The sequence below is a fragment of the Malaya genurostris genome, chromosome 2 (genome assembly GCF_030247185.1).
Source record: "Malaya genurostris strain Urasoe2022 chromosome 2, Malgen_1.1, whole genome shotgun sequence".
NCBI lineage: Eukaryota > Metazoa > Arthropoda > Insecta > Diptera > Culicidae > Malaya > Malaya genurostris.
The window spans coordinates 274,388,714-274,414,622 of record NC_080571.1 but is presented as its reverse complement, the minus strand read 5'-3'; the positions used below and the strand labels follow the sequence as shown (position 1 = coordinate 274,414,622).

The 25,909-nt window shown below is 43.5% G+C and overlaps 1 protein-coding gene across 5 annotated transcripts in view; it reads left to right on the top strand.

Moving 5' to 3' along the window:
• The window catches only part of LOC131430115 (protein spire), a 463,276-nt gene that overhangs the window by 201,854 nt on the left and 235,513 nt on the right, over positions 1 to 25,909 (top strand). For all 5 annotated transcript variants that reach the window (XM_058594819.1, XM_058594817.1, XM_058594818.1 and 2 more), the window contains exon 3: positions 1,742 to 1,859. In XM_058594819.1, the coding sequence (XP_058450802.1) occupies positions 1,742 to 1,859 (118 nt within the window). The remainder of the gene's footprint in view (positions 1 to 1,741; positions 1,860 to 25,909) is intronic.

The following is a 25,909-nucleotide window of genomic DNA, read 5'->3' as shown; positions in this document are numbered from 1 at the left end:
AACAACATATTTTTCAGCTACTTGAATATATGCAAATCAAAAACCATTTTGGTTGAATCAAAAAGAAATTAGTTAAATCAACTATCGCAAAAATCAAAAACTGCGATATCGCAATTTTATGATCGAAGGGTTCTCCGTGTGGGCGGCAATTGCGTTTCGTTATCGCTTCAACTCTGTCGCTTTCTGAATTACTCTTCCACTCTTCTTCATCTTCTGTTTGACAACTGGCCAATATTTATCAATTGGGCAGAATTGAGAGCTGTTGGGTGGATTGATGTCCTATTTTTCCGTATGTCATTTCAAATCAAATCTTTGCAGCTCCAGATGGCCAACTTTTTCAGATATTTCTGGTTGTGTATTCGAAAATCCATAATCTTATTATTTTTACGTTTCGTCTTTTACTCATCAGTGCAGAGCAATTCAAATTGAACTGCTTAGTGCCAAACTCGGCAGTTCAATTTGAACCGCTAAACAGACGTAAAGTTTCTGCTATTTACAGAACACTTTTTGGTGCTAACCCCTAAATGACCAAACCTGCATCGGCCAGAAATAGTCGAAAGCACGTTTTCGTTCGGCACTTCAGAAAAGACATTGCACTCCGTTGCAAAACAAAAAGTGTTCTGTAAATAGCAGAAACTTTACGTCTGCTTAGCGGTTCAAATTGAACTGCCAAGTTTAGCACTATGCAGTTCAATTTGAACTGCTCTGCACTGATGAGTCAAAGACGAAACGTAAAAATAATAAAAACGGTTATGTGCCCTAGCACAACATTTAACTAACCCCTAAATGTCCATAATCTTGTTTGTCACAACATCCTAGGTTTTTTGTCTGCAGCTGCAAACACTGTGCCAGATCGTAAGCTTTTGTTTGTAAATGTTTCGGTAAAAACGAATTTGAAATTGCTATAAACATCACTTTGATCAATAGCTTTACGGAACTGTATTATTAAGATTCTAGCTTAAATTTAACTGCAAGCACAACTTTCGTTTCGTTTGCTTGATGGTTCAATTTGAACGACAGAATTGTAATATTAGATTAGTTTATTTGCCGAAGTTTCGAAATCCTTAAGAGCATTTCCCACAAAACGTTCAGTTGTAACCATAAATGCCTAATTTCCTTATTCAATTCTTCTACAGAAATTTAGGCGGGCATTTCGTAAATGATCACTGTTTTCTACTGAACCCTTCAAAAGATTGAACGACGGGATCAAACACAATCTGTTTATGTTTTCTGTCGTCGTTCGAAAAAAAGTAAAAGTGAAGTGAATCAAGCTGAGGTGTGTGGAATTCGGAAACCGATCGCAAGCACAACAACCATGATCGTTGTTGTGTCCGTCTGTTGTGCCGTGATCGATATCGTAAACATGACTTACTGACCCATTGACAAGATTGGCAGATTGTAATTCTTCATTTCTTCTGAGTGCGGGCCACGAGTTGATGATCACTCGTTCATTATTCGAGTGGTCGCGTTCGGGTGTGTTGATTGACACTAAGCTGGTCATTCGTAAGTCCGCCCGATTCCGTTGAGATGGACTGAGTGAGTGGTTGAGGGGTAGTCCAAAACATTGATTTATCAGAAATAGATAGCTTTTTGACCGGTCAATTAAAAGTGGTCAAATGATGAAATATCGAAGCGCACAAATCTATTTGTCTCATTAACCAAATTTGCGAAATTCGTTATGAAAATCGGGCATCAAATTATTGAACTCCATAACTAATTATTTTGCTTTTCTTTTTTTCAGATCCTACTGAAACTCGGTATTGTCGTCTACACCGCACTTGACTACAACCTGCCCTCGAATGAAGACTGTCCCATGTCGCACGAGCTGGAAGAGCTGATCGACTTCATGACAGCCGACGGTGAGTTGCTTCTTTCTTTGACCTATTTCCGTCCCCGGATAGCGGAATTATTTCGGATTACGTTGACGAGCATTGTTCGGTCGCCCCAGATGAAGGAAGGAATAATGGATCCTGTGTGACATGGGAATCCGGGTGTGTGGAGGGGTCTTGGATCGTGGTGGATTACTTTGGTTTGCTGATTTTCTGTACGTTCGGCAAGCAGATGAGTCTTCCAGAACTGGAATAAATCAGTTTTGCCTATTCAATTCACCCAAACTCTCACTCTGTTTGTTTTTTTTTTTTTTGACTGAAGTCAGCCGGCTTGACTTGACCTAACTTGATTTTCATTGTTAGTTTGTTAATCAGCTTACCGAGTTCTCACAAACAGTAACTGACTGACAGGTTCATTTTCCAACGGAATAAAAAAGTAGTGATGTGCTGAACGAACCTTGTTATAGCGTCGTATGCGTTTTAACACCGAGAGGATGTTATCGAATTAACTATCGTATGATTTATTGCGTGGATATTAAAATGTAGTTCGTTTATAAGTTTTGTATTTTGCCTTTGCAATATCATATTTATGTTAACTTGCAGAATAAGTTGTATTGCAACAAATAAGTCTAAATGAGTGAAAACCATTCGATTCTACGAAACGTTTCCATCGAAGATCGAATAAATAGAGCAAGGTAACACTCTCTTTGTTGAAAATTTTTTTCCAGAGCTCAACATTGGAGTTGATATCATCCTTAAAACATTACTGACTGTCGAAAATCACTAATATAACTAGATTGCGCTTTTACTATGATAAAGTGCCATTATAAAACAAAAACTAAAAAAAACATGAGTTACCCCTGTAAAATGGGCGAAAATCATTAAAACAATACAACCACTAGATCCGCACGATTGTAACAATCGTGGAATTGATTTTCCATTAAGTATCACCATTGCACGTGCCATATTTTTTATCACGACCCACGAAACGGATCTAGATTCTACTATGTACTATTGTGTTATGATTTTTTTCCATATTTTTCAAAGGTCCAGGACATTAAAGAAAAGTTAATCATTTGAAAATTGTATAAAATAATCAATAATAATAAAAAAAATTGCTCGTTATTTTCATACAACCAGTTTAAGTTTATTGTATTATCTGTGATCTGTGAAAGTTCATTCTAATATGTTCATTTGTTGAAGAATGACATGATTTTGTCGAAAATGTGACGAAAATTTTCCTTTTTACAATAACGTTTAGAAGAAAAAAATTCGAATGTTTCTTTTGGAAAATTATTTTTCAGATCAACTAGAACCAAATTAGCAACACAAAAGATAAAAACAGTAAACTTTTAGGGGAATTTTACGAATTCTTACCCTATTGAAAGACACGATGAAAGTGAATATGAAATTTTGATAAACCCGGATTGTATTTTCTTGTTTAAATTGGTTTAAATCCAAACATCAAATTTAAATTTCAGGGGGCGAGTATAGTGTAATGGGAGATGAATTGATACACGCAGCCCTCTCGGGTTCAATTCTCAACACCGCACCTTGGCTGAGAAAGTTTTTCTGGTCAGAAGAGGCGAATGACCTTATAGTTAAAAACCTTTTTTAATCCCCCTAGTTGTATAATGATATGCCTTTCTCATATTAATTTCGGAACCGGAAGACGGAACTAGATGAAATTGCACCGTATCTTTTAAGACACTGAGAGCTTTAATTTGAATCATGATTTGTGGATATCGGTTAGACCTGTGCTGAGAAATCGAAGTTAGTTTCGTATTTAAAAGCTTTTCTCCACTATTACGTGTGCGTTCGGAAGCGGGAACCGGGGACTTGTAGTCCCAAAGTAGATTTATATATCCACTAACTAACAAGATCTGCCAACTAGATGAATTTAACAGTAGGTTTTATAAAAATTTGCACCTCGTTTCGTCATCACCTTTTATTTGTATCTTAGTTTGTAAAACTTAGTGGTTGAGAAATTTCCGACAAAATTGAATGGGCGTTTTCTCATAGATTTGCACATATTGTCTTGTAATTCTGAAACCGGAAGTCGGATAAAAATAAAATTCAATAGCGAGCTAGAGATTCATAAGACCTTTCGTTTGAATCTAAATTTGTGTCACGCCATCTCTGTGAAAAGTGAGTGACAATATTTTTCATGATTTTGGTGCATATCACTCTGTAATTCCGGAACCGGAAGTCGGATTGGGATGGGATTCAATAGCGGTTTATTGAGCATATTGGTACATTTCGTTGTTATATGTGAACGTGTCATTAATTGAACTAATTTGTGCATGCTTTCTGTTAGATTGTATATCCGTACGGAAATTACATATACATTTGAGATGGTCGGGTATCGAATATTTGTACCCGAAACCCGACCCAAACCCGAATCCGACGAGTTTTGGTCGGGTTCGGGTACAGAAAAAGGGTGCCGATTTTTTCATTTTCAACGGTCGGGTTCGAGTTGAAAAATTTGGTCGGGTTTCGGTTTGTTTTCGGGTTCGGGTCGGGTACGGGTATGGGTGGAACCCAGTAAAGTTTTCGATTGTTAGACCATACTGCCGAATACTAACTCCTAACCAAATTTTCTTAATTTGGATATTCATGGATGTGCAATGTTAGGATTGAAGTCTATCGATATTCTTTTCTAATTTTCTGAAGAAGGGGTCAAAGTTTCAAGTGATATATTAGTCACTTTATGGACATTATGCCCTGCTCTCAATTAGGCAGTATGATTCGTTTCAAAGTATTATTTTATAGTTTTATAACGATTATTCAAACAAAATGTAGCTTTAGGAAGATTGAAAATGTTGGCTCCCAATTGCAATTAGTTGATTGATGAAAATAATATTTCGACATTTCAAGGGACATAACGCATTGTTGTGAAACATTTTTTACGGCTGCTGATTTGTGTCCTGAATGTGGGCATTGTGTCATGAATGTGGTCGTTTTGAAAATTGGTTCTTATCAATAAATTTCCATTACTTCTATCAGAGTCAATAAAAAATATGTTTCTCAGTCGTACTGCAATGACTTACCCACATTCCCGAAGAGTATTGTGAGTTGATTCATTTAAAAAATATCAAAATTTTTTCCACTTTACCCAACTAATTACACCTAACATAAGCATAAGATACTGTTTAATCCACCTATCCCCATTTCACGTGAAATCGATGCAAGTTTCATATTGGACAGTTTGAATAACTGTTTCCGTAACCGGAATCGGGAGACTGTAGAAGTTGCAGTCAGTTTTTAGGGCTATTAAATAGCCAAGCCTACAAGTTCGAATAGTTTTGCAATCTGCTTTGAAAATTTCGTACTTATTTGTGTCGTCAACTATTTGAAGATTAGACATTTTCATCTTTTATTATCGTGTCTTTACCTCTGCACCGTACTCAACGAAAATCGCACACCGGTAACAGACATTCGTGCCTGTGTCGTGATTTTATTTCCTTTAAAACGGTTGGAAATTCGGACTCATGTGTACTCGGTGCCGATGGACTCGCTTGTTTTTTATCGCATGTAAGAAATCCAACACCATACACAGCGTGCTTCGTTCGTAGAGGCGGTGTTGTGTTTTCTTATTCCGTACCACCGCATGTTCGCACTGGTGAGCTTTTGAAGACGGTTTGACATTTCTGACGCTCATTGCTTTGTTATTCCGAACGGAAAGCCAGATCCGGATGTAATGACAGGGTCCGCCATCTAACATTTTTTTTAACTAGCGGTTATTTCGACATTGGTAACCTTAATGTCACATCTGATTTGACAGACACTTAGTTTTATCCTTCCGCTGAACGAAAATGGTTGTGTATACGCGTTTTACTTTGAAAATCAGCTTGAAGAAGACGCCGATTTTGGTCAAAAAATCATCTTCTCGGATGAGGCACATTTTCATCTCAGCGGGTATGTTAATATGCAAAATTGTCGCATCTGAGGGACGGAAAACCCGCACGTTATCATGAAGAAGCCGATGCATCCTCAGAGAGTGACGGTTTGGTGCGGATTTTGGTCTGGCGGCATCATTGGGCCATTTTTCTTCGAAAATGAGGTAGGAGCCGTCGCCATGGTGAATGGCGAGCGCTACTGCGCCATGATTAGCGATTGGTTCTTCCCTTTGCTTGAAGAGGAAGACTTGGACACCATTTGGTTCCAACAAGACGGCGCTCCGTGCCACACAGCCAACGCTACGATCGATCTTCTGCGCACAGTCTTCGAAGATCGAATTATCAGTCGAAATTCGGATGTCTTTTGGCCGCCTCGGAGCTGTGATTTGACGCCGTTAGACTATTATCTGTGGGGGGCTGTCAAAGATAAGTGTTATGTGGACAAGCCAGAGACAATTCAAGCCTTGAAGGACAACATTCGTGCAGCCATAGCTGAAATAAAACTGCATACAATTGAAAATGTAATAAAAAACCATTTGAATGAAATTATATTCCACAATTAACCGGAAGGATTGTACTTTAATATGAAAAAATAAATTTTGAAATCGGATGAACCGTTTGTGTTTTATTGCATGTTTACATGGCGGACTCTGTATAATTAATTATATTATAATTAATTATAATTTTTACGTTTCGCATTCAGCTCATCAGTGCATTAGCAGATTATGTTGACTGCTAATGCCACCTCGCGGATCAACATAATCCGCTAAGCAGACGTAAAGTCATTGCTATTTACAATGCACTTATTTACACCGAAGTGCTACGTCTATCCTGACGAGGTACCAAAACCAAAATGACTAAAATATGTTTGCGGCCATAAAGTCGTAAATTCGTTTTCGCCTGGGACGTCAGGATAGACGTAGCACTTCGGTGTAAATAAGTCATTGTAAATAGCAATGATTTTACGTCTGCTTAGCGGATCATGTTGATCCGCGAGGTGGCATTAGCAGTCAACATAATCTGCTAATGCACTGATGAGCTGAATGCGAAACGTAAAATAATCAAAACAGTCATGTGCACTTCTGCACAAATCGGTACCCACGAGGTACCAAAACCAAAATGACTATAATTTCCAATCAAGGCCAAAGTAAGAAAAAAGTTATAGCTTATAACGCGGTGACCTGTGGACGAATTTATATAATATAACTATCAATCGGTTCGAAATTTCATAATTTAAACGTGTATTGCAACAACATGACAGTATTTCAGTAGTACACTGTTGAAAAACCTGCAGGAATTGTGCTATGTCAGCACCAGTCAATCACAGCTTGCCATATTGATGTCATCCTCTTGTTTCCGCTAACACGGTCGACGGTTTTGATCGTTGCTTCACGCCACGCATTTCATTCATTTGGTCGGTAGAGAGAGGCTTCGCGTCATGCATGAAAAAAATACCCCACCATTTTGCACAGTAAATATAGGCTCTGTCGCAATTTTATTCTTGGCTTCAATTTTTTAGTATCGAGCCGATTTGCACTCTATGGTGGTATGATAATGCCGTAGAAAAAGTTGCTTCTGCGCATCAGTAAGAATTTATCTTCTGTCCACCTGTAGCAAATCCTACATAAAAAGCAGGGGAAAATAAATGTGATAAAGAAACTTTGAAAAAATATGACCCATCTTGTCGTTTCGTTTTTGTGTGAATTTAGTTAGTTCAGAAGACGTCTAGCAAATTGATGTATGAGAATCTTTTTGCTATTAATTTTGAGGTACGGGTTAATCAAAAGAAACATCTAGTGCAGGGGTTCCCAAACTATTTTGGGTCATAGACCCCTTTACTAAAATTAAAATTGAATTTCTTGCTTTTTTAATATTGATGTAAACTACTTACCAATTTCTGCGGATGGTCAAATAAACACAACTTTTTAAGCGTAAATATTTCAAATAACAACTTATATCAAACAATAGGGGGGTCAATTTCTAGACCTCGTCTACCTCCATAGTCAGTTTTCATTTACGTCGACCACCGCAAAAAGAATATCGACTCCAAGGGGTCTATATCGACCCCTTTGGGAACCCCTGATCGAGTGAATGGAAATTTGTGCTAGAATAGAATCTGTGAGCAACACCTGTCATTTTGACCAAAGGTTTTCAATTCAACCAAATGTTTCGTCGAATCAAAAGATTGTTTTCAATGTAACTTTTCAACAGCCGAATCCGGTAGGAATACCGAATTTTAAACTCTGATTTGCAGAAACATAACAAGCACTCAATGACTACTTCCTTCGGCATCCAAGTATAATAGCAAACGGAAAAGCAATTTACTGCGAGAAAGATTTGTAGTAGCGACTACACACTAAGCAAAAGATCAAAAGATAAAAGTACAATAACACAAACAGATCTCGACTCACGAAGCGTGAAGCTTATTTCGAGTCTTACTATTTCAAGGCAGACTGAAGTGTACATTCACTGATCCATGTAAACGAAATCAGCAAACTATTTATGACGAGCTACGATTGCCACCTGGAGATTTCCGGAAACTGATACCCGGGAGGAAGCCTTATGTTCTTGGATGGGAAGAAAAGAACGCCCTGGTCAGCGTGCAGAGATCTCCCGTTTCTCAATTCCCGTGAAGACAGGCGCGAACAGCTGTGCGGCCAAACTCGTGACTTCTGGTCAGCGCAGTCGTTGGCGAGCGAAAAGAAAACGGTAGTTGACAGCTTTATGACTGCAATTAGTTCGAGATTTTTGCCCAGATACGTATCAGAAGCTGAGAACAGCAACTCCCCCATATGCGAGAGTATGTCAGTTGAAGAGCACTTTCAGCAAGCGATGGCCAACCAATAGATCGTGACTTAATGGATCGCGGTCAGCTTTTTTCTATAGGTCTTATATGTTAATTCACAGCATACGTTATGCTTCCAATGCATAACTTACCGCAGGTGAATAAGCGCACTGGCACCCAGCATCCCACGTTTGGTTGGCAAGCGGGATTTTAAAAGTTAAACTCCCTGCCGGGCGACCTTCAACCGTATCAAGATCTATCTCGCGCCAATACCGTTGCGGTTTTGTTGAAGCTTCTAAGTGCACTTGGGGGCTTGATCCGCAAACATGGAAACTAAATTAAATATGCTCACGCGCAATGACGGTCGGCTCGGTTGGACTTATGCTGCACAGTGAGTTGGAAAAATGTATCATAAAGTGCAAAATTGCAGTCGGAACTAACGATTGAGAAGATGTGGTTGAGGCGTTTCCCATGCAGAATATCGTCTTATCGAATTGAAAATGAGTTGGGTCAAGAATTTGAAATTTAAAGATATAAAATAGCACTTAAATCCATGACCCATTGTGCAGTGCATGAACTTTCTGTCAATCGCAGTGGGCTCCCGGACGGACGACGGATTGAAACTGACAAGCTAGCGGCTCCATAAATCTCCATTTAGTAGCTGCACGAATTAACCATCGCAGAGACATAGGCATTCAGTGGCATAAGTGCTTGTTCCGATTTGGGCGCACCTGGTTTATTTTCATTATGCATAAAAAGTGTACCTCCAAAGGGTGGCCTTTTCACACTTGATATTTAATTCCTCCGTTGGTTCGTTCGATCGTTTCGTTCCTTCGTTTGTTAGTCATAATAGATCAGTGATCGAAAGTTCATGGCGGGCGTGTAAGTTCAACGATATTATCTGTTCTGAAATTGTTCAGCCAAAATTGCCGTTGGCGATTCTAGATTATTCGTGAAAGGCGTACAATGTAATAAGTAAGATAGGGTTTTCAGATTATTTCAGTCGAACCCAGCTGGATAAGTTTTTCTCTCACTGCAGCATTTTTTCAATGAGTTTCTAGATTCGGGAAAATATTTCAAACCATTATCGACCTCGGTCAATTCAACAAAAAACTCAGGTGTGTTCAGTCTGTTGTGGTGAATTTGCCCAATTATTTACATCAGTGATGCCCAAACTGGTCCCTATCGCCCACCTGTGGGCGCAATCTTATTTTTAGCGGGCAGTAAACTTTAAGTGGTCAACAGATGGGCCATAAGTCTCAAATAGTGTTTATTTTTTCATTTGAAAAAATCTATCTGAGAAAAGTGCAAAGCAAATGTATTCATGACAAGTTTGTATAGACATTATAGATATAAAAAAGAGATTTTATTCTTCGAGATCTCGTACATCGAGCCGATGTTTTTTTACAGGATTTTTTATTTCGGCTCATATGCACTTAAGCTTGACTTGGCTGTTTACCACTAATAAAATTTTTTTTTTCTTAAGGTTGGATCTAGTTGTCATCTTTTTCCTAAGAGGAAAAGCGTTTTCATTGCATCCAGCAATATAAGGGGGATCAGTGGATCGCTATTCTCGTTTCCATCCATTGGTTCGGTGTCACTGTTGTTGGTGGAGTCATCGTTGTTACTTTTATTTGTGGTTTCGTTAAGGAGGATGCCTCATTGTTATTGATGGCTGTTTCCGATGTACTGTTTTTTTTTGGTTGGTGTGGCGTGAGCGCTGTTGTCATTTGGTGCAGATGTCTTCTTGTCCAGTTTTTCACATGGCTTACCGTAGTGAACAGCTTTTTGGCAATGTTGACATGTGGCCATCTGATTGTCATAGGTAACAAGTGATTTGCATGGAACTTTTGTATCTTGGCCGAAAATCAAATAAGACGGTATAGCCTTCTTTAAGCGCATGCGTAAAAAACGTATGCCATTTAGAATACTGGGGAAAAAATCATCCACTTTTCTTTTTCGATGAAAAGAATCTCTCCATACTGGGACATAGTTTTGCGAATATAAGGATCACAGATGCTTGAGGGAAGATCGTGCACACGCACTTCTATAGCACTATCTTCCATTTATACTGGTATGTTGTACTTGATGTTTTCATGCTCCACATTGTGCTCATTGTTATTGTCTTTAGCGAATTGAATTGCATCCGACTCTTTATAAAACTGGATGTAAAAAACATTATTTATCTTGTTGCATTGAAGTAAATGCACACGTTTAATATCAAGATGCATTCGCTCTCTAAGCAAACCTTCATGTTCTCGTACCAAAGGTCGAATTTCGCACTACCTGAAGTCAACAATAATTGTATTCTTTCGTAGCGCGGTAGCTTTTGTTCGTTTGGTTCACTCATTTCGAGATCGTTCTATTGTTCACTACACAATACAGTACTTGGCTGTCTTTTCCTGGACTCATTCTAAGTGATTTCTGGATTCTTATCTTTCCTGTATTCATTCTAAGTGATCATTGAAAGTATGTTTTTTGTCATACAGATTAGGCCATTAAACTACAGGAACGTGTTACTTGAGCCATTTAGTTCTGATTGCTCAAGAGTATTAATAGAAGTGAACTGAGCGGTCGACTAATGGATGTTTCTTTCGTGGTTTTTATCGTATTTGAGGATAGGAATCACTTTAGCATATTTCCATCTCTTTGAGAAGTAAGCTAATACTATACACTTGAAAATTTGAATCAAGAGTCTCAAGGCAACATCGGGAGAATTTTCAATAAGAATATTTTAAAAAACACATCATTGCCGGAAGTCTTCATATGCTCAAGTTTCCTAATGGTTGAAATTAAATTGTGGACACTCTCGAACTGATGAGCAAGTTTTTTTTTAGTTTTTTCGCTGTTTGTAAGAAGTATTTGATTTCCTTTTTCGAGAGCAGGAATTGGTTTCCGTGGTTTCTTAAGAACCTTAGTTTGTTTGCAAAAAGGCTTCGAATGTGGTTTAAATTATTAAGCTCCGTTAGAATTTCCAATCTAATCAGACTTCGCAACCGATTCTAAGTGTTTTGTTGGTTCTACGATCCTTTTGTCAGAAAAATCCACAAAGAAGAAAAATCTCAAACGTATTCAATGTGGTGATATTTTTTTTTTTTTTTTATTCAAGAATATAATGTTTAAGGCACACTGCTTAAGCTCTAAGATGCCAAGGGCTTTTACTAATTTAAAATTTACGACTAACTTGAAACTAGGGTTGTATCATTAAGTAATGTCATATTTGGGTCGCAGTGGTTGACTTTGGCAGATCCAGCCTTCATGTGGTGATCGGCCGGTGAATTGAATATTTCATGAGAGTCTTCCATATGGCGTTGGTGAATATTCATGTTGGCCGCATTCTTCGGTCCGTGTGGGTCCGCGGGAAACACCCCCAGGTTACGAATACCCGGCGGGTGGCCCGCATGCTGTTGATAAGTTTCCGTGGGCGATGATGGTGTTGTTACAGAAGAAAATGAAAAAAAAAAATATAGCGAAGTAAATATTGCGGAAAACGGAGTAAAAAGGGGATATGGGAATGAAATGACTAAAACGACAGAGATCTAATTAGTTGACATCGAGATGGTGAAGAGACGGGGAGGGGGGAAGCGAAGGTTAGTGACAGCAAAAAGATCTTGTTTGTTCCGATGAAGATGGTGGACAGATGAGGAATCGGGATAATCGGCGGAAGTTAGTGTCGAACCTGCAGGTGAAGATTAATCTTAGCCACAGTTGAAACAACGTCGATAAATAGGAGGAACTTTCTAAGCCAGATGTAACAGATTACACTTGTATATTAATGTGTTTGAGAAACTGGTATATGAGAAGCATATATGAACTATCCCGACTCGCCAACACATCCCGGACCGGAACCTCAGGCGGTCTACCTCGGGCCCTGAGGGATTCCAGTAGCTTCGACGTCGCGATACTCTACGCACGACCACACGACATGCTCGATGTCCTGATAACCGTCGCCACAGGTGCAGAGCCCGTTCTCCACGATCCCGATACGCCGGAGATGTGCGTTGAATGTATAGTGATTTGACATGAGCCGTGACATAACGCGAATGAAATCACGACTCATGTTCATCCCCTTGAACCAAGGTTTCGTTGATACCTTAGGGATAATGGAGTGTAGCCATCGTCCCAGTTCGTCATTCGTCCATGAAGTTTGCCAACTTTCGAGAGTTTTCTGACGAGAAATACTGAAAAATTCATTGAAGCAGATTGGTCTTTCATAAATATCACCTTCCAATGCGCCCACTTTAGCCAATGAGTCTGCCTTTTCATTGCCCGGAATGGAACAATGCGAAGGGACCCAGACTAACGATATTAAATAAGACCGTTCAGATAAAGTACTCAAATGTTCCCGTATTTTCCCCAGGAAATATGGGGGATACTTTCCTGGCTTCATTGCCCGAAGAGCTTCTATTGAGCTTAGACTGTCCGTGACAATGAAGTAATGGTCTTTGGGCAACGTTTCAATGATCTCGAGGGTGTACTTAATAGCAGCTAATTCTGCGACGTAAACTGAAGCCGGATCACTGAGTTTGTAAGAAGCGGTGATGTTTTGATTGAAGATGCCGAAGCCTGTGGACTCGTTGATGTTTGATCCGTCAGTGTAAAACACCTTTTCACAGTTGACTGTTCTAAATTTATTATAAAAAATATTTGGGGCCACTTGAGGGCGCACGTGAGCCGGAATTCCACGAATTTCTTCTCTCATGGATGTGTCGAAAAACACAGTAGAATCAGAAGTATCCAAGAAATGAGCACGGTTGGAAACAAACAAAGAAGGATTAATATTCTGAGCCATGTAATCAAAATACAAGGACATAAAACGGGTTTGAGAATTAAGCTCAACTAACCTTTCGAAATTTTCAATCACCAGAGGATTCAAAATGTCGCATCGAATGAGCAAACGATATGAGAGATCCCAGAACCGGTTTTTCAATGGGAGAACACCCGCCAGCACTTCGAGGCTCATCGTATGAGTCGATTGCATGCAACCCAAGGCAATACGCAAACAACGATACTGAATTCTTTCCAGCATGATGAAATGAGTGTTCGCCGCGGATCGGAAGCAAAAGCATCCGTATTCCATCACGGACAATATCGTTGTTTGGTACAGCCTGATCAGGTCTCCTGGATGGGCACCCCACCACGACCCGGTTATTGTACGAAGAAAGTTGATTCTTTGTTGGCATTTTCTTTTCAGATACCTAATGTGACATCCCCAGGTGCCTTTGGAGTCGAACCAGACCCCGAGATATTTAAATGTGAAGACCTGAGCTATGGTTTCACCCCCTAGTTGAAGCTGTAATTGTGCTGGTTCTCGCTTTCTCGAAAATACAACCAGCTCAGTTTTCTCCGTAGAGAATTCGATACCCATTTGAAGAGCCCATGTGGATAAGTTGACAAGAGTATCTTGTAACGGCCCTTGCAGATCGCCAGCTTTGGGTCCTATAATAGACACAACGCTGTCGTCGGCAAGTTGTCTTAGCGTGCAAGATGTGTTGATACATTTATCGATGTCGTTTACGTAAAAATTGTATAGAAGGGGGCTTAAGCATGAGCCCTGAGGAAGACCCATGTAACTGAATCGTATTGTCGACAAATCACCATGCGCGAAATACATGTGTTTCTCAGACAATAGATTATGTAAAAAGTTGTTCAAAACTGGCGAAAGACCATGCTGATGCAGCTTCTCAGATAGGATATTTATAGAAACTGAGTCAAAAGCCCCCTTAATGTCTAGGAAAACTGTGTATCTGAAAGTAAGCCATTAGTTTCGACCCAATTGTCTAGACGGAAGAGAATCATTTTTTCGAACAATTTCCGGATACAGGAAAGCATAGCAATCGGCCGATACGAATTGTGATCGGAGGCTGATTTTCCTGGTTTTTGAATGGCGATCACTTTCACTTGTCTCCAGTCATGTGGAACAATGTTGTCCTCAAGGAACTTATTGAATAAATTCAACAAGCGCCTTTTGGCGGGGTCTGGCAGATTTTTCAACAAGTTGAATTTTATTCTGTCTAATCCCGGGGCTTTATTGTTACATGACAAGAGTGCAAGTGAGAGCTCTACCATCGAAAACGGTGTTTCGTTTGTATTTGGTGTCGCGGCGCGGATGATCTTCTGTTCCGGAACAGAGTCTGGGCATACTTTTTTAGCGAAATCGAATATCCAGCGGTTGGAATATTCCTCGCTTTCATTCACGGTGTTATGATTGCGCATTCGTCGGGCTGTGTTCCAAAGAGTACTCATAGATGTTTCTTTCGTTAAGCCGTCTATAAACCGACGCCAGTAACCGCGTTTCTTACCTCTAATCAAGTTTTTAATTTTAACGTCTAACGCCGCGTAATTCCGGTAATTATCAGGTGTTCCATTTTTTCTGAATATTTTGTACGCGGAGGCTCTCTCCGCGTTTAAATTTATGCACTCTTTGTCCCACCACGGGTTGGGAGGACGGATGTTAGTTTTCGCGCCGGGTACACGTTTCGTCTGAGCTTGAGTCGCGGTGTCGATAATCAAGCCAGCCAAAAACGTGTACTCTTCCTCCGGAGGAAGTTGTTGAGTTCTTTCAAGTTTCTCAGATATCGAGGTCGCATAGCTATTCCAATCAATATTTCGTGTGAGGTCATACGAAACATTGATTGTCTTCGATGGTTTTGAGCCGCTGGTGATTGATATTACGATCGGTAGATGATCGCTACCGTGGGGATCAGGAATTACCTCCCACGTGCAATCCAACCGTAGCGATGTCGAGCAAAGGGATAAATCCAGCGCACTTGGTCTTGCTGGTGGTGCAGGAATCCGTGTCATTTCTCCCGTATTCAAGATTGTCATATTGAAGTTGTCGCAGATATCATGGATCATAGTTGAACTGTTATCATCGTGAAGACAGCCCCATCTCGTACCGTGTGAGTTAAAGTCTCCTAAAACCACCGTCGGTGCAGGAAGGAGCTCTACGATATCACTGAGCCACCGATGCCCAACCGAGGCTCTTGGGGGAATGTAGATGGAAGCAATGCAAAGGTCCTTACCTTTGATTGTAACATGACATGCGACAACTTCAATACCTGGTATCGAGGGGAGGTTAATGCGATAGAAAGAATAGCACTTTTTGATCCCCAAAAGTACTCCTCCATAGGGATTATCTCGATCCAGACGAATAATGTTAAAATCGTGAAAGTTTAAGGGTATTTTAGAAGTTAGCCAAGTTTCGCACAATGCAAATGCGTCACATTTCAGATTGTTTACTAGAAATTTAAATGAATCTATTTTTGGGATAATACTTCTGCAATTCCACTGTAAAACAGTGATTAGATCCGTGACCTCGGTGGATGATTTAGCCATCGAAAGATACAATCGCTGAAAGAAGGGGCCAATTTGCAGTCAACTGCTTCAAATATGTTTTTACTGTTGGCATGAAAGCAATTAAAATGCTTCTAAGAGGGTCTGAAATATTGAAAGTTGTAAAAATCCAGTCCACAACATCAGAGAACTTTATAAGTCCAGCACCTAGTTGGTTCTCTGGTGGATTTTCAGGGACGCTTGGGGATTTTTTAGTCCCTGGAAGCGGTGGGAATTCCATCTAGGAATTGAGTTTTCCGAGACCAGGAGCTTTTTGCTTCGGTGATTTTTCCCGATTCCCGTTAGCTGTAACTTTTCGAAGCCCTTCGGAAGACACCTTCGAACCCTTACTAGGTAGCTTATGAGAAGATTTATTCATTCTTTTCCTACAGCTATGAGGGACCGCTGAAGATGGACCTTCCAAAGGGTCGTCAGAATCGCTCTCGTCAGTTGACAAGCAGGCATATGGATTCGTTGCCTGTTTAGGAGGGGTGGCACTCTTAACCATCTCGGCAAAGGAACGCTTGGAGTGTTCCTTCAGGGAACGCTTCATCCGATCTCCCCGCAGTTTGTAAGCGGGACAGTCAGAGAGGTCATGCGGACCCTCCTTACAGTAGAGACACTTTTCAGCATCCTTACCGCAAGAGCCGTCCGCATGAGCTTCCCCACAGTTAGCACAACGTGGCTTATTACTGCAATGAGTAGCTGTATGCCCCAGTTGTTTGCAATTGGTACAATTCATTATCCGGGGTACAAATAGACGAACAGGCAAACGAACCCGGTCCAAGAGGATGTAGTTGGGCAATGCCGAGCCGGCGAAGGTCACACGATAAGAGTCTGATTGGGGATAAGACTTTGTTTCATCCCCGGCGATCGATACTGAATGCAATTGCTTGCAATCCAGTATCTTGACATTCTTAAGTGAGGGGTCTTTAAAACAACCCGCCCCGTACTTAAGAATATCCTCGCAAGTCAAACTCGAATCGGTGACCACACCGTCGATTTCGACTTCACGAGCTGGCACGTAGACGCGGTACTCCAGCGTAAAAGGATCCTTTTGAACAAGCTCATTAGCCTGTTTTGAGCTGGTAAACAGGACCCTGAGCTTGTCTGGCCGTATTCTATCTATACTTTTTATGGTATTATATCGCGAATTCAGGTCCCGCGATATTTTTAAAATATTCAGTTTTTTTTCCTTTGATTTGGTCCGGAAATAGACCGCGTAAGGCCCGGCCGGTAGTGCGAGCCCATCAGGATAGCTCTTTATGCGGGACTTTTTACTGACAAGGGAAGTCTCCATTTGATCATCGGGAGCGGGGGGGCAGGATTTAAAATAGGCATAGCGGAACTACTTCCGCGCAAAAACAAATGATTCGGGGGGAAATATAATGGTCAAATAAAGAAATAAAAATAAACGACGTAAAGGTACTTAACTAAGATCCAACGGGGGACACCAAGCTGGACTTCGTCGATCGGCGTATCGCCGCTTTGATGGTGTGCAAAAAACCTTCGAGAGGAAAAGGCACACTTATTTATAATCCTCACACAATGGCCGCTTGTTTATAATCCTCACACTTGGCCTTGATCGGCGAAACAATAATCGGCTAACGGTACCGTTTCGATCGACCGCTCGCAATAAGGCACTGTTCTATTATATAATGCGAAAAAAAAAACCTCTCAGAGGAGAAAGCACTATTGTCTTTTTTTTTTTTTACAAGGTGAAATGCATTTACGCACGGAGTGTGGGACTCTCCACAGGACTACCCAACTGTTGATTGGAACTACCCACTAAAACACCTTGGATCCCCAACCCTACCTCCCCGGCACCACCGCTAGGTATTACTTCGGGGTGGAAGGCTATTGGTGCTCACAGCACCCTCCCCAGATTTATGCAGAATGGGGATCAGCATCCTGCTCTCAAGGGATCGACCAGTTGGATGACGAGGTCGGTCCAGTGATGCCGGCTGGAGGGTAACTTCCGGTTCACTGGCGCCTCGACGACCCAAAACTGATGCTACGTCGCGGAACTACTCGACTAGTCTCCGCCGAAAGATCTAGTCTACACCGACGGAGGGTTCCCCGACGAGGGAAGTCCTCCCGAACCGACGCTTACGGTACGCGTCTACGACCCGACCGAAAGGATGCCTAAGTCGATCCAATGATTCCGGTTGGAGCGTGGCTTCCGGTTCACTGGCGCTCAGACGATCCTATCGGTATCACGCGACGATCTACTCATCTAGTCCCCGACAAAGGATCTAGGCTACTCCGACGGAGATTTCCCCGGCGAAGGAGAATCTCCCGACACCGAGTCTCTTACACCACACGGGACACCCGATGGAGTGCCGAGGTCGGTCCTGCGATTCCGGTTGGAGCATGGCTTCCGGTTCGCTGGCGCCTCGACGACTCGAATCGGTGTTGTGGCGGCTACTCGACTAGCCCCCGCCGAAGGATCTAGCCTACACCGACGGAGAGTTCCCCGACGAAGGAGGCCCTCCCGAAACCGACGCTTCGATTCCCGTCAACGCCCGACCGAGAGGATGCCTGGGTCGGTCCAGTGATTCCGGTTGGAGGAAAGCTTCCGGTTCACTGGCGCCCTGACGATCCTAGCGGTATTACACCACGATTTACTCGTCTAGTCCCCGACGAAGGATCTAGACTACTCCGACGGAGATTTCCCCGGCGAAGGAGAATCTCCCGACACCGAGTCTCTTACACCACACGGGACACCCGATGGAGTGCCGAGGTCGGTCCCGCGATTCCGGTTGGAGCATGGCTTCCGGTTCGCTGGCGCCTCGACGACTCGAATCGGTGTTGTGGCGGCTACTCGACTAGCCCCCGCCGAAGGATCTAGCCTACACCGACGGAGAGTTCCCCGACGAAGGAGGCCCTCCCGAAACCGACGCCTTCGATACCCGTCAACGCCCGACCGAGAGGATGCCTGGGTCGATCCAGTGATTCCGGTTGGAGGAAAGCTTCCGGTTCACTGGCGCCCCGACGATCCTAACAGTTTTACGTACTACTCGTCTAGTCCCCGACGATGGATCTAGACTACTCCGACGAAGAGCTTCCCGACGAAGAAGGTTCTCCCGGACCGACGTTTATTCGCTGATCCCTCTTGAGCCTGCTACGGTACGCGGCTGACCTGTTGTTGATCCGCACTCCATTTCCGCTGCAATATTCCCGCAATTTGGGATGCCGCGGTCGACACTGCGTTCCAGTTCTCTACGCAGTGGCACATTCTCTGGATCAGGTTTTCCGGTGTGGTGTCCCTGCCGCATGCCTCCAGTAGCTCACTCCTTTGAGCCGCGAAACGGGAACATGCGAACAAGACGTGTTCAGCCGTCTCGATCTCGTCTGGGCAGCCAGGACATACAGGGGATGTCGCGTGGCCGAACCTGTGGAGGTACCATCTGAAGCACCCGTGCCCTGTGAGGAACTGCGTCAGGCCGAAGTTCACTTCTCCGTGAGGTCTATCTAACCAGCTCGAGACCCTAGGTATGAGCCGATGTGTCCACCTGCCCTTGGTTGAGCTGTCCCACTCTTGTTGCCATCTGCGTAGAGAAGCGGCTTTGGAGGCCCTACGGGCGTTCCTGTCTCCTCGCATGCTGTAGCGCTCCGCGTCTTCCTTCACTATCAGACTGATAGGCATCATGCTTGCAACCACGCAGGCCGCATCCCTCGATACAGTGCGGTATGCACTGATTACGCGAAGACACATCAGTCTATGCGTACTCTCCAGCATCTGTGCGTTGCGTTCCACATTCAGTGCCGACGCCCATACCGGGCTGCCGTACCTGAGGATCGAAACTGCCACTCCTGCCAGTAACCTTCGTTTACTGGAGCGCACAGGCGAGCTGTTGGCCATCAAACGAGAGAGCGCCGCGATCGCTGTTGATGCGCGCTTGCAGGCGTATTCAACGTGCTTGCTGAAACTGAGTTTGTCGTCAAGCATCACACCCAATTGCTTCAGTGATCTCTTGGAGGGGATCACGCAGTCTCCGGCATGTACCAGCGCCTCCTGTTCCGATTTGCGGTTATTTACCACCATCACTTCTGTTTTGTGGTGCGCGAGTTGCAGTTTCCTGCTACGCAGCCAGTCCTCCACCAAGCAGATTGAGTGTGATGCACTCAGTTCGACCTCTTCGATGGATTCGCCGTAGACTGTCAGCGTGACGTCGTCCGCGAACCCGACTATCTTGACACCCGGAGGGAGCCTCAACCTCAGTACTCCATCGTACATTATATTCCACAGGATCGGGCCCAAGATAGATCCCTGTGGTACTCCAGCCGTGATTGGAGTGCTACGTGTGCCTTCGTCGGTCTCATAGAGCAATACTCGGTTCTGGAAGTAGCTTTCCAGAATCTTGTACAGCCCTTCCGGTACTCCTAGTCGAAGTAGGGAATCAGCAATGTCTGCCCAGCAAGCACTATTGAACGCGTTCTTGACGTCTAGCGTTACTACCGCACAGTAGCGGATCCCTCGTCGTTTGCGCTGTATAGCTACCTCCGCCGTGGTTACCACCGATGTTATGGCGCCACCGTCGACCTGCCTCTGCGGAACCCGTACTGTTGACCGGACAGTCCTCCTGCCTCCTCTATGAAGGGGGCTAGCCTGTTGAGGATGATTTTCTCAAGGAGCTTACCCACAGTGTCTATCAGACAGATTGGTCTATACGCCGAAGGATCGCCTGGGGGTTTCCCAGGTTTCGGTAATAGTACCAACCTTTGTCTTTTCCAAATGTCTGGGAACATACGCTCGTCCAGACATCTCTGTATGACCTCCCTGAACATGTCCGGTTTAGTCATTATAGCCGCCTTTAGAGCCACGTTCGGGATACCGTCTGGCCCCGGGGCTTTCTTTGTATCGAGCGATCTCGCCGCAGTGAGCAACTCCTCGTTCGTCACCTTTACGACTTCATTCGCTGGTAGCGGAGCTGGCTGCCAGGGGGACGTGTCGTGGTGGGGAAAGAGGACCGTTATGATCTCCTTCAACCTCGCCGGACTACGTTCAGGGGGTGCTAGCGCCCCTCTCGTTTTGGCCATCACCATCCTGTAGGCATCGCCCCATGGGTTGGAGTTGGCTCCCTCGCATAGCTTGTCGAAACAGGCTCTTTTGCTTGCGCTGATGGCCTTGTTTAGTGCTAGCTTCGCCGCTTTGAACGCCGTGTTCCTCTCCATCCTCATCTCCGCTGATCGAGCTCTTTGCATCCTTCTTCTAGCCCTGAGGCAGGATGCGCGAAGGCGTGCAATTTGCTCGTTCCACCAGTAGACCGGTGGTCTATTGGTCCTCGGTTGAGCCTTTCTAGGCATGGTCGCGTCACACGCCCGTGACAAGATAGCGACCAACTCGTCCCCTCTCAGGTTCGCGTTGTGCTCCTCTAATTCGAGGGCAGCGCAAAACGTTTCGCGGTCGAAGTTAGCCACCTTCCACGCAAGAGTTTTGGGAGTATTACTCCTCCTTGTGTTTCTCGCCAATTGGCCGATCGTGTAGCGAATGGCTAGATGGTCGCTATGGGTGTAGCCATCATCAACTCTCCAATTAAGATCTCCAGCTAGGCCGGGACTACAGAAAGTCAGGTCGATAAACGACTCGACTCCGTTCCGCTGGAAGGTACTTTTCAGTCCATCATTCGCTAACATGACGTCCAACTTGGCGAGGGCCTCCAGTAACGTCTGTCCTCTCCTATTGGTGAAGCGGCTGCCCCAAGCCGTTGCCCAGGCATTGAAGTCTCCGGCTATCACCACCGGCTTCCGACTCACCAGGTCTGCGGTCAACATGTCGACCATCCGAGTGAACTGGTCTATTGACCATCTCGGTGGTGCGTAGCAGCTACAATAGTAAACTCCGTTTACCTTAGCTATGGCTACTCCCTCCGCTTGTGTTTTCACCACCTCTTGCACTGGGTATCGACCAGTCGTCAAGATCGCCACTGTCTTGGCTTCGTCAGACACCCAGTTCCCGTTATCTACCGGTGTGTGATAGGGATCCGAAAGAATCGCGACATCAATGCCCCATTCCGTCACTGACTGGTGCAGCAATTGCTGGCCAGCTGCACAGTGATTAAGGTTCAGCTGTACTACTTGCATGCTGTTTTACTCCCTCCACTTGTTGAGCAAGTAGGTCCGCCCATGACGTGGTTTGTGGCCTTCTTCTTGCTCGCGCATAGCATGCAACGTGGCGTTCTTTCGCATGCATACGCCTTGTGCCCCTCGCCGCCGCAACGCTTGCAGAGGTTGCTCCGGTCTGGGCCTTTGCAATTCCACGACTTGTGGCCAGGTTCGAAACACCTGAAGCACATGTCGACCACCGGCGGTTGGTAAGCGGTCACTGGGCATACCGACCATCCGACCTTTAGCCTGCCCACTTTGAGGACCTTATTGGCATCCGTGGCCGATAGCTTAAATGTAGCTATCTGGGTGCCCTGTGGTCCTTTCCTCATGCGGATGGATTCCCGTGAGACATCCACACCTCCTTGCTCCTTGATGGCCATGGCAAGTTCTTCTGCGGTGGCGATTTCGTCCAGCCGTTTGCACTGGAGTGCAACCTCGTTACGTAGGGCTCTAACTTCGGCCGTATCGCCCAGGACTTGTTGGGCAAGCGCAACAAGCTCCGTTCCGCCCTGAGCTCCCTTTTTAAGCTCGAGCAGCATCTCTCCCGTCTTCGTACGACGGATGCTGCGAACCTCTTTGCCAAGCTCGGCTAGCTTTGCCTCGCTCCGCATGGCCTTGAGCACATCGGCGTACTTTTCTTTGTCAGCCTTAACCAACAAAGCCTCTCCTTTGTCCCTAGCCTTCCTCACGGGAATGGGCCCGGCCTCTTTTGGGACCTTTTTCTTCTTCGCGACCTTCACCCATGGATTCTCGCCGGGTTCGCTTACATGGCTCGGATCCGGGGTTCGAGTGCCGAGGTTTGGGTTGAGCCCCTCGCCACGTTCCTTCGCCCCATCAATTCCGCCATGGTCTTTGCTCCTTTTGGCCTTGGGAGTCAGGCGTTTACTGCCTGGAGAATCCCTGGCGCGTTTCCGGCGCTGTTTATTCCGCTCAATCGTGAGCCGGAGCGCATAGTCGACCGCCTCCTGTTTTTTGTCGGTATCGAAGATGAAGGGCTCTGTTTGGGAACACTTCTCCGACTTTCCGCCACCCTCTAGCCGCACTATCAACGCCTCTTGGTCCTTTTTAGCTACGTTCACGGCCTTACGTAGCTTCAGCAAGTTCGCCTTCAGCTCCTTGCTGATGTTGGATTTCTCCTGCGCGAATTCAATAATCGCGTCGAGCTGTTCTATGACCGCTGTCATACTCGGCTTGATTATTTCCTTCGCTCGCTCCTGGGACTCAGGCTGGTTCGCTGGTTTGACGTGGACATTGCTGTCGCTCGTCTCCTCAGCTACTGCTTCGCTCTCCTTTCTCGCACCCGTTCTGGATGGAGACCTCCTCAAACCCCCTCTTGCGAAAGGGTTTACCTCCTCACTCGACGCCGATGTTGATGGTGTTGAACTCATGATTTTATATGGGTCCCCCTTATGGCTGCCGTCAAACCCAGCCGAAAGTAGTCGCTATCATGATCCCATGGTTACCTATGCGGTGCAGTGAGGCCATGCGAGGGTTGGCTTTACGCTCAGAGCCGGATCAGCGCAAATCAGGAAAAAGGGCATCTGAACCTACTTCCACCCAGTCGTCCCAACCGGGTGGCTGAAAGTGAGACGGCGTGCCATAAGGCCTGCCACGGTTTTATGGGACGGAAGGCAGCTGCGGCATTAGCCTACTCGCCATTTCAAGCCGGTTCCACCCTGCTTTACTGAAGGAGTAGAATACCGCAGCTGTCAGCCCTGGTTTCTCTATATATTCCGATCTACCGTATCGTATCCATGGATGGTATGGTAGCCAGTATGCCATAGTTAGGACCTCACTGGCGTTGGTCCTAACGTGCCGAGTCGGCACTCCCGTTGGGCTAGTGCACTTTGAGCGGCACACGATCGCTTTGGTAGGACTTGCTTGCGGATACATGCAGCTTTTTGTAGGAGATTAGCAGAGCCCACTGCCAAACCCCACCGCATCCTAGGCAAGCCCTACAACTCGCAGTTGCCGGGGGAGGGGTCGTCAAGCCCTTAGACATAGTCCCTGCTGCCCCAAAAGCACTATTGTCTATCACACAATATCGTCCGACCACTTTATCACACACACACAACTGGTTTTCAATGCTTTCGCAGTAAATCCAAATCACGTCCGTTCGCTCGGAAGGTTGAAACGGCAATGAATGTATGTGGTGATATTTGAATGAAATTCAATCGATGGATGTGAATATTGTAAAATTATATGTGATCTTAATATTTATATCTCATTATGTTATAAATATGATTCCAAATCAGAAGCAAACATTCAGATTTTATTAAGATTATAGCAAGTCCAGATATTATATTAAGGGCCGTTACAATTCAGGTAAAACTGTGCTAGAGAATTGAGAAAAAAAAAGTTCAAACACTTTTGTCGATCATGTTTTTGACTTTCAACCCGAAATATGCTATGCTTCAATAAAGAGCAGCAACAAACTTTTTTTTTCTAATTTCACATACCTGAAGATGCTTTTAAAAACAATAATTTGATATTTGATTTTGAATTGATAGCCTAAATTTTAAATTTGAGAACGTTCCTAAGTAATTCCTACTTAAATTGTGTAAAGTTTATACTCAAATATTAATTTTAAATTGAAAATAAATATTTTTCAAGATGATTTTGCGCTTTTTCTCTTATGAATAAAGAAAGGTAAGGCAAAAGACTAATAAATATTGGAAATAGTGATATAGCATTCGACTCAGTTCATTGAATCCGCAATTTTTCCTAAGAGATGATTTTCACAAGCTTGGTGTAAAATGAATACTTAAATTCTTCAATTTTATCGGTGGCCGATTTTTGTTTCCGAAAACATGGAGTGATGAGTGTTAAAAATTTCAAAATGTCTTCAAAAGTGACGCTACAATAAACGGTAAACAAAATCTAAACTGGGCTCAAAAACAAAATCTAAACTCAGCTCAATACTTTCTCGATTTATAGGTCTTTGAGTTGCAGATTCAAAATAGCGACTTTAGTTTAACAAACCCCGGATGTACTGAAAATAGAGACAAAAAAATCTTAAAAAATTCGTATCGATTTATGCTTAGTTCTTGCTGTACTTTATACTATGTTGATCTGATGTTTTTTATGTAGTTCTAAATAAAAAACTTTGTTAATATTACATTGAAAAATGTTCACTAGTGGCGCTGATGATATCTTCATGGCCTAACGCAAACTAAAGTAATATCGAATCACTTTCACAAATTTTGGATCAAAAATCAGTAAAATCGAAATGAGTTGGTTAGATCATCAATTATTAAGATCTACAAATTGCAGATATCGCATTTTGCCCGTTGTCATCTAAAACGATTTATCTATCACAATACCTTCAATTTGAAAAGTTCAATCAATCCATATCTGATAAATTTATGAAAGTCTCATTTCGTAGTATTTTGATTACTTCCAATCCGGAACCATGAGCTGGTATTCGAAATTTACAATGAAGAGTTTGAAGCAACCGACCCACATTATGAGACTTTCTATTTGAATCATTTTATTGTGAGTTAATATAGGTAGATATCAAACAATCAAACCGGAATGAAAGTTCAATTTTGATAGTTTTTGAACAATACTTGCGGGACTTCTGGCTGCGGATATTGCAAACTAATGTGACTAATAGGCAACGGGTTGATCATCAATCATAAAAACTAGCTATTTAAATCGCTGTTATATACATTTCATCTGATTTTCACTGACTTTCAAACGAATTTTTATTCTAATCTAAATTTACGAAAATCGATTCAGCCATCTCCGAGAAAATTAAGTGTACATTTTAATCAAATATACCCGCCAATCGAAACACCTTTACGTACAGACAATTCACTACTTCAACTAACGAGCGAACTGATTCGAATTTAATTTGAAAGTCGGCCCTCTTGGTACAAAGAAGAAAAACCTGAAAAACTATCATTCATTAGTTATTTTCCTCAGATTCTATAAGTTTTGTCACTGAA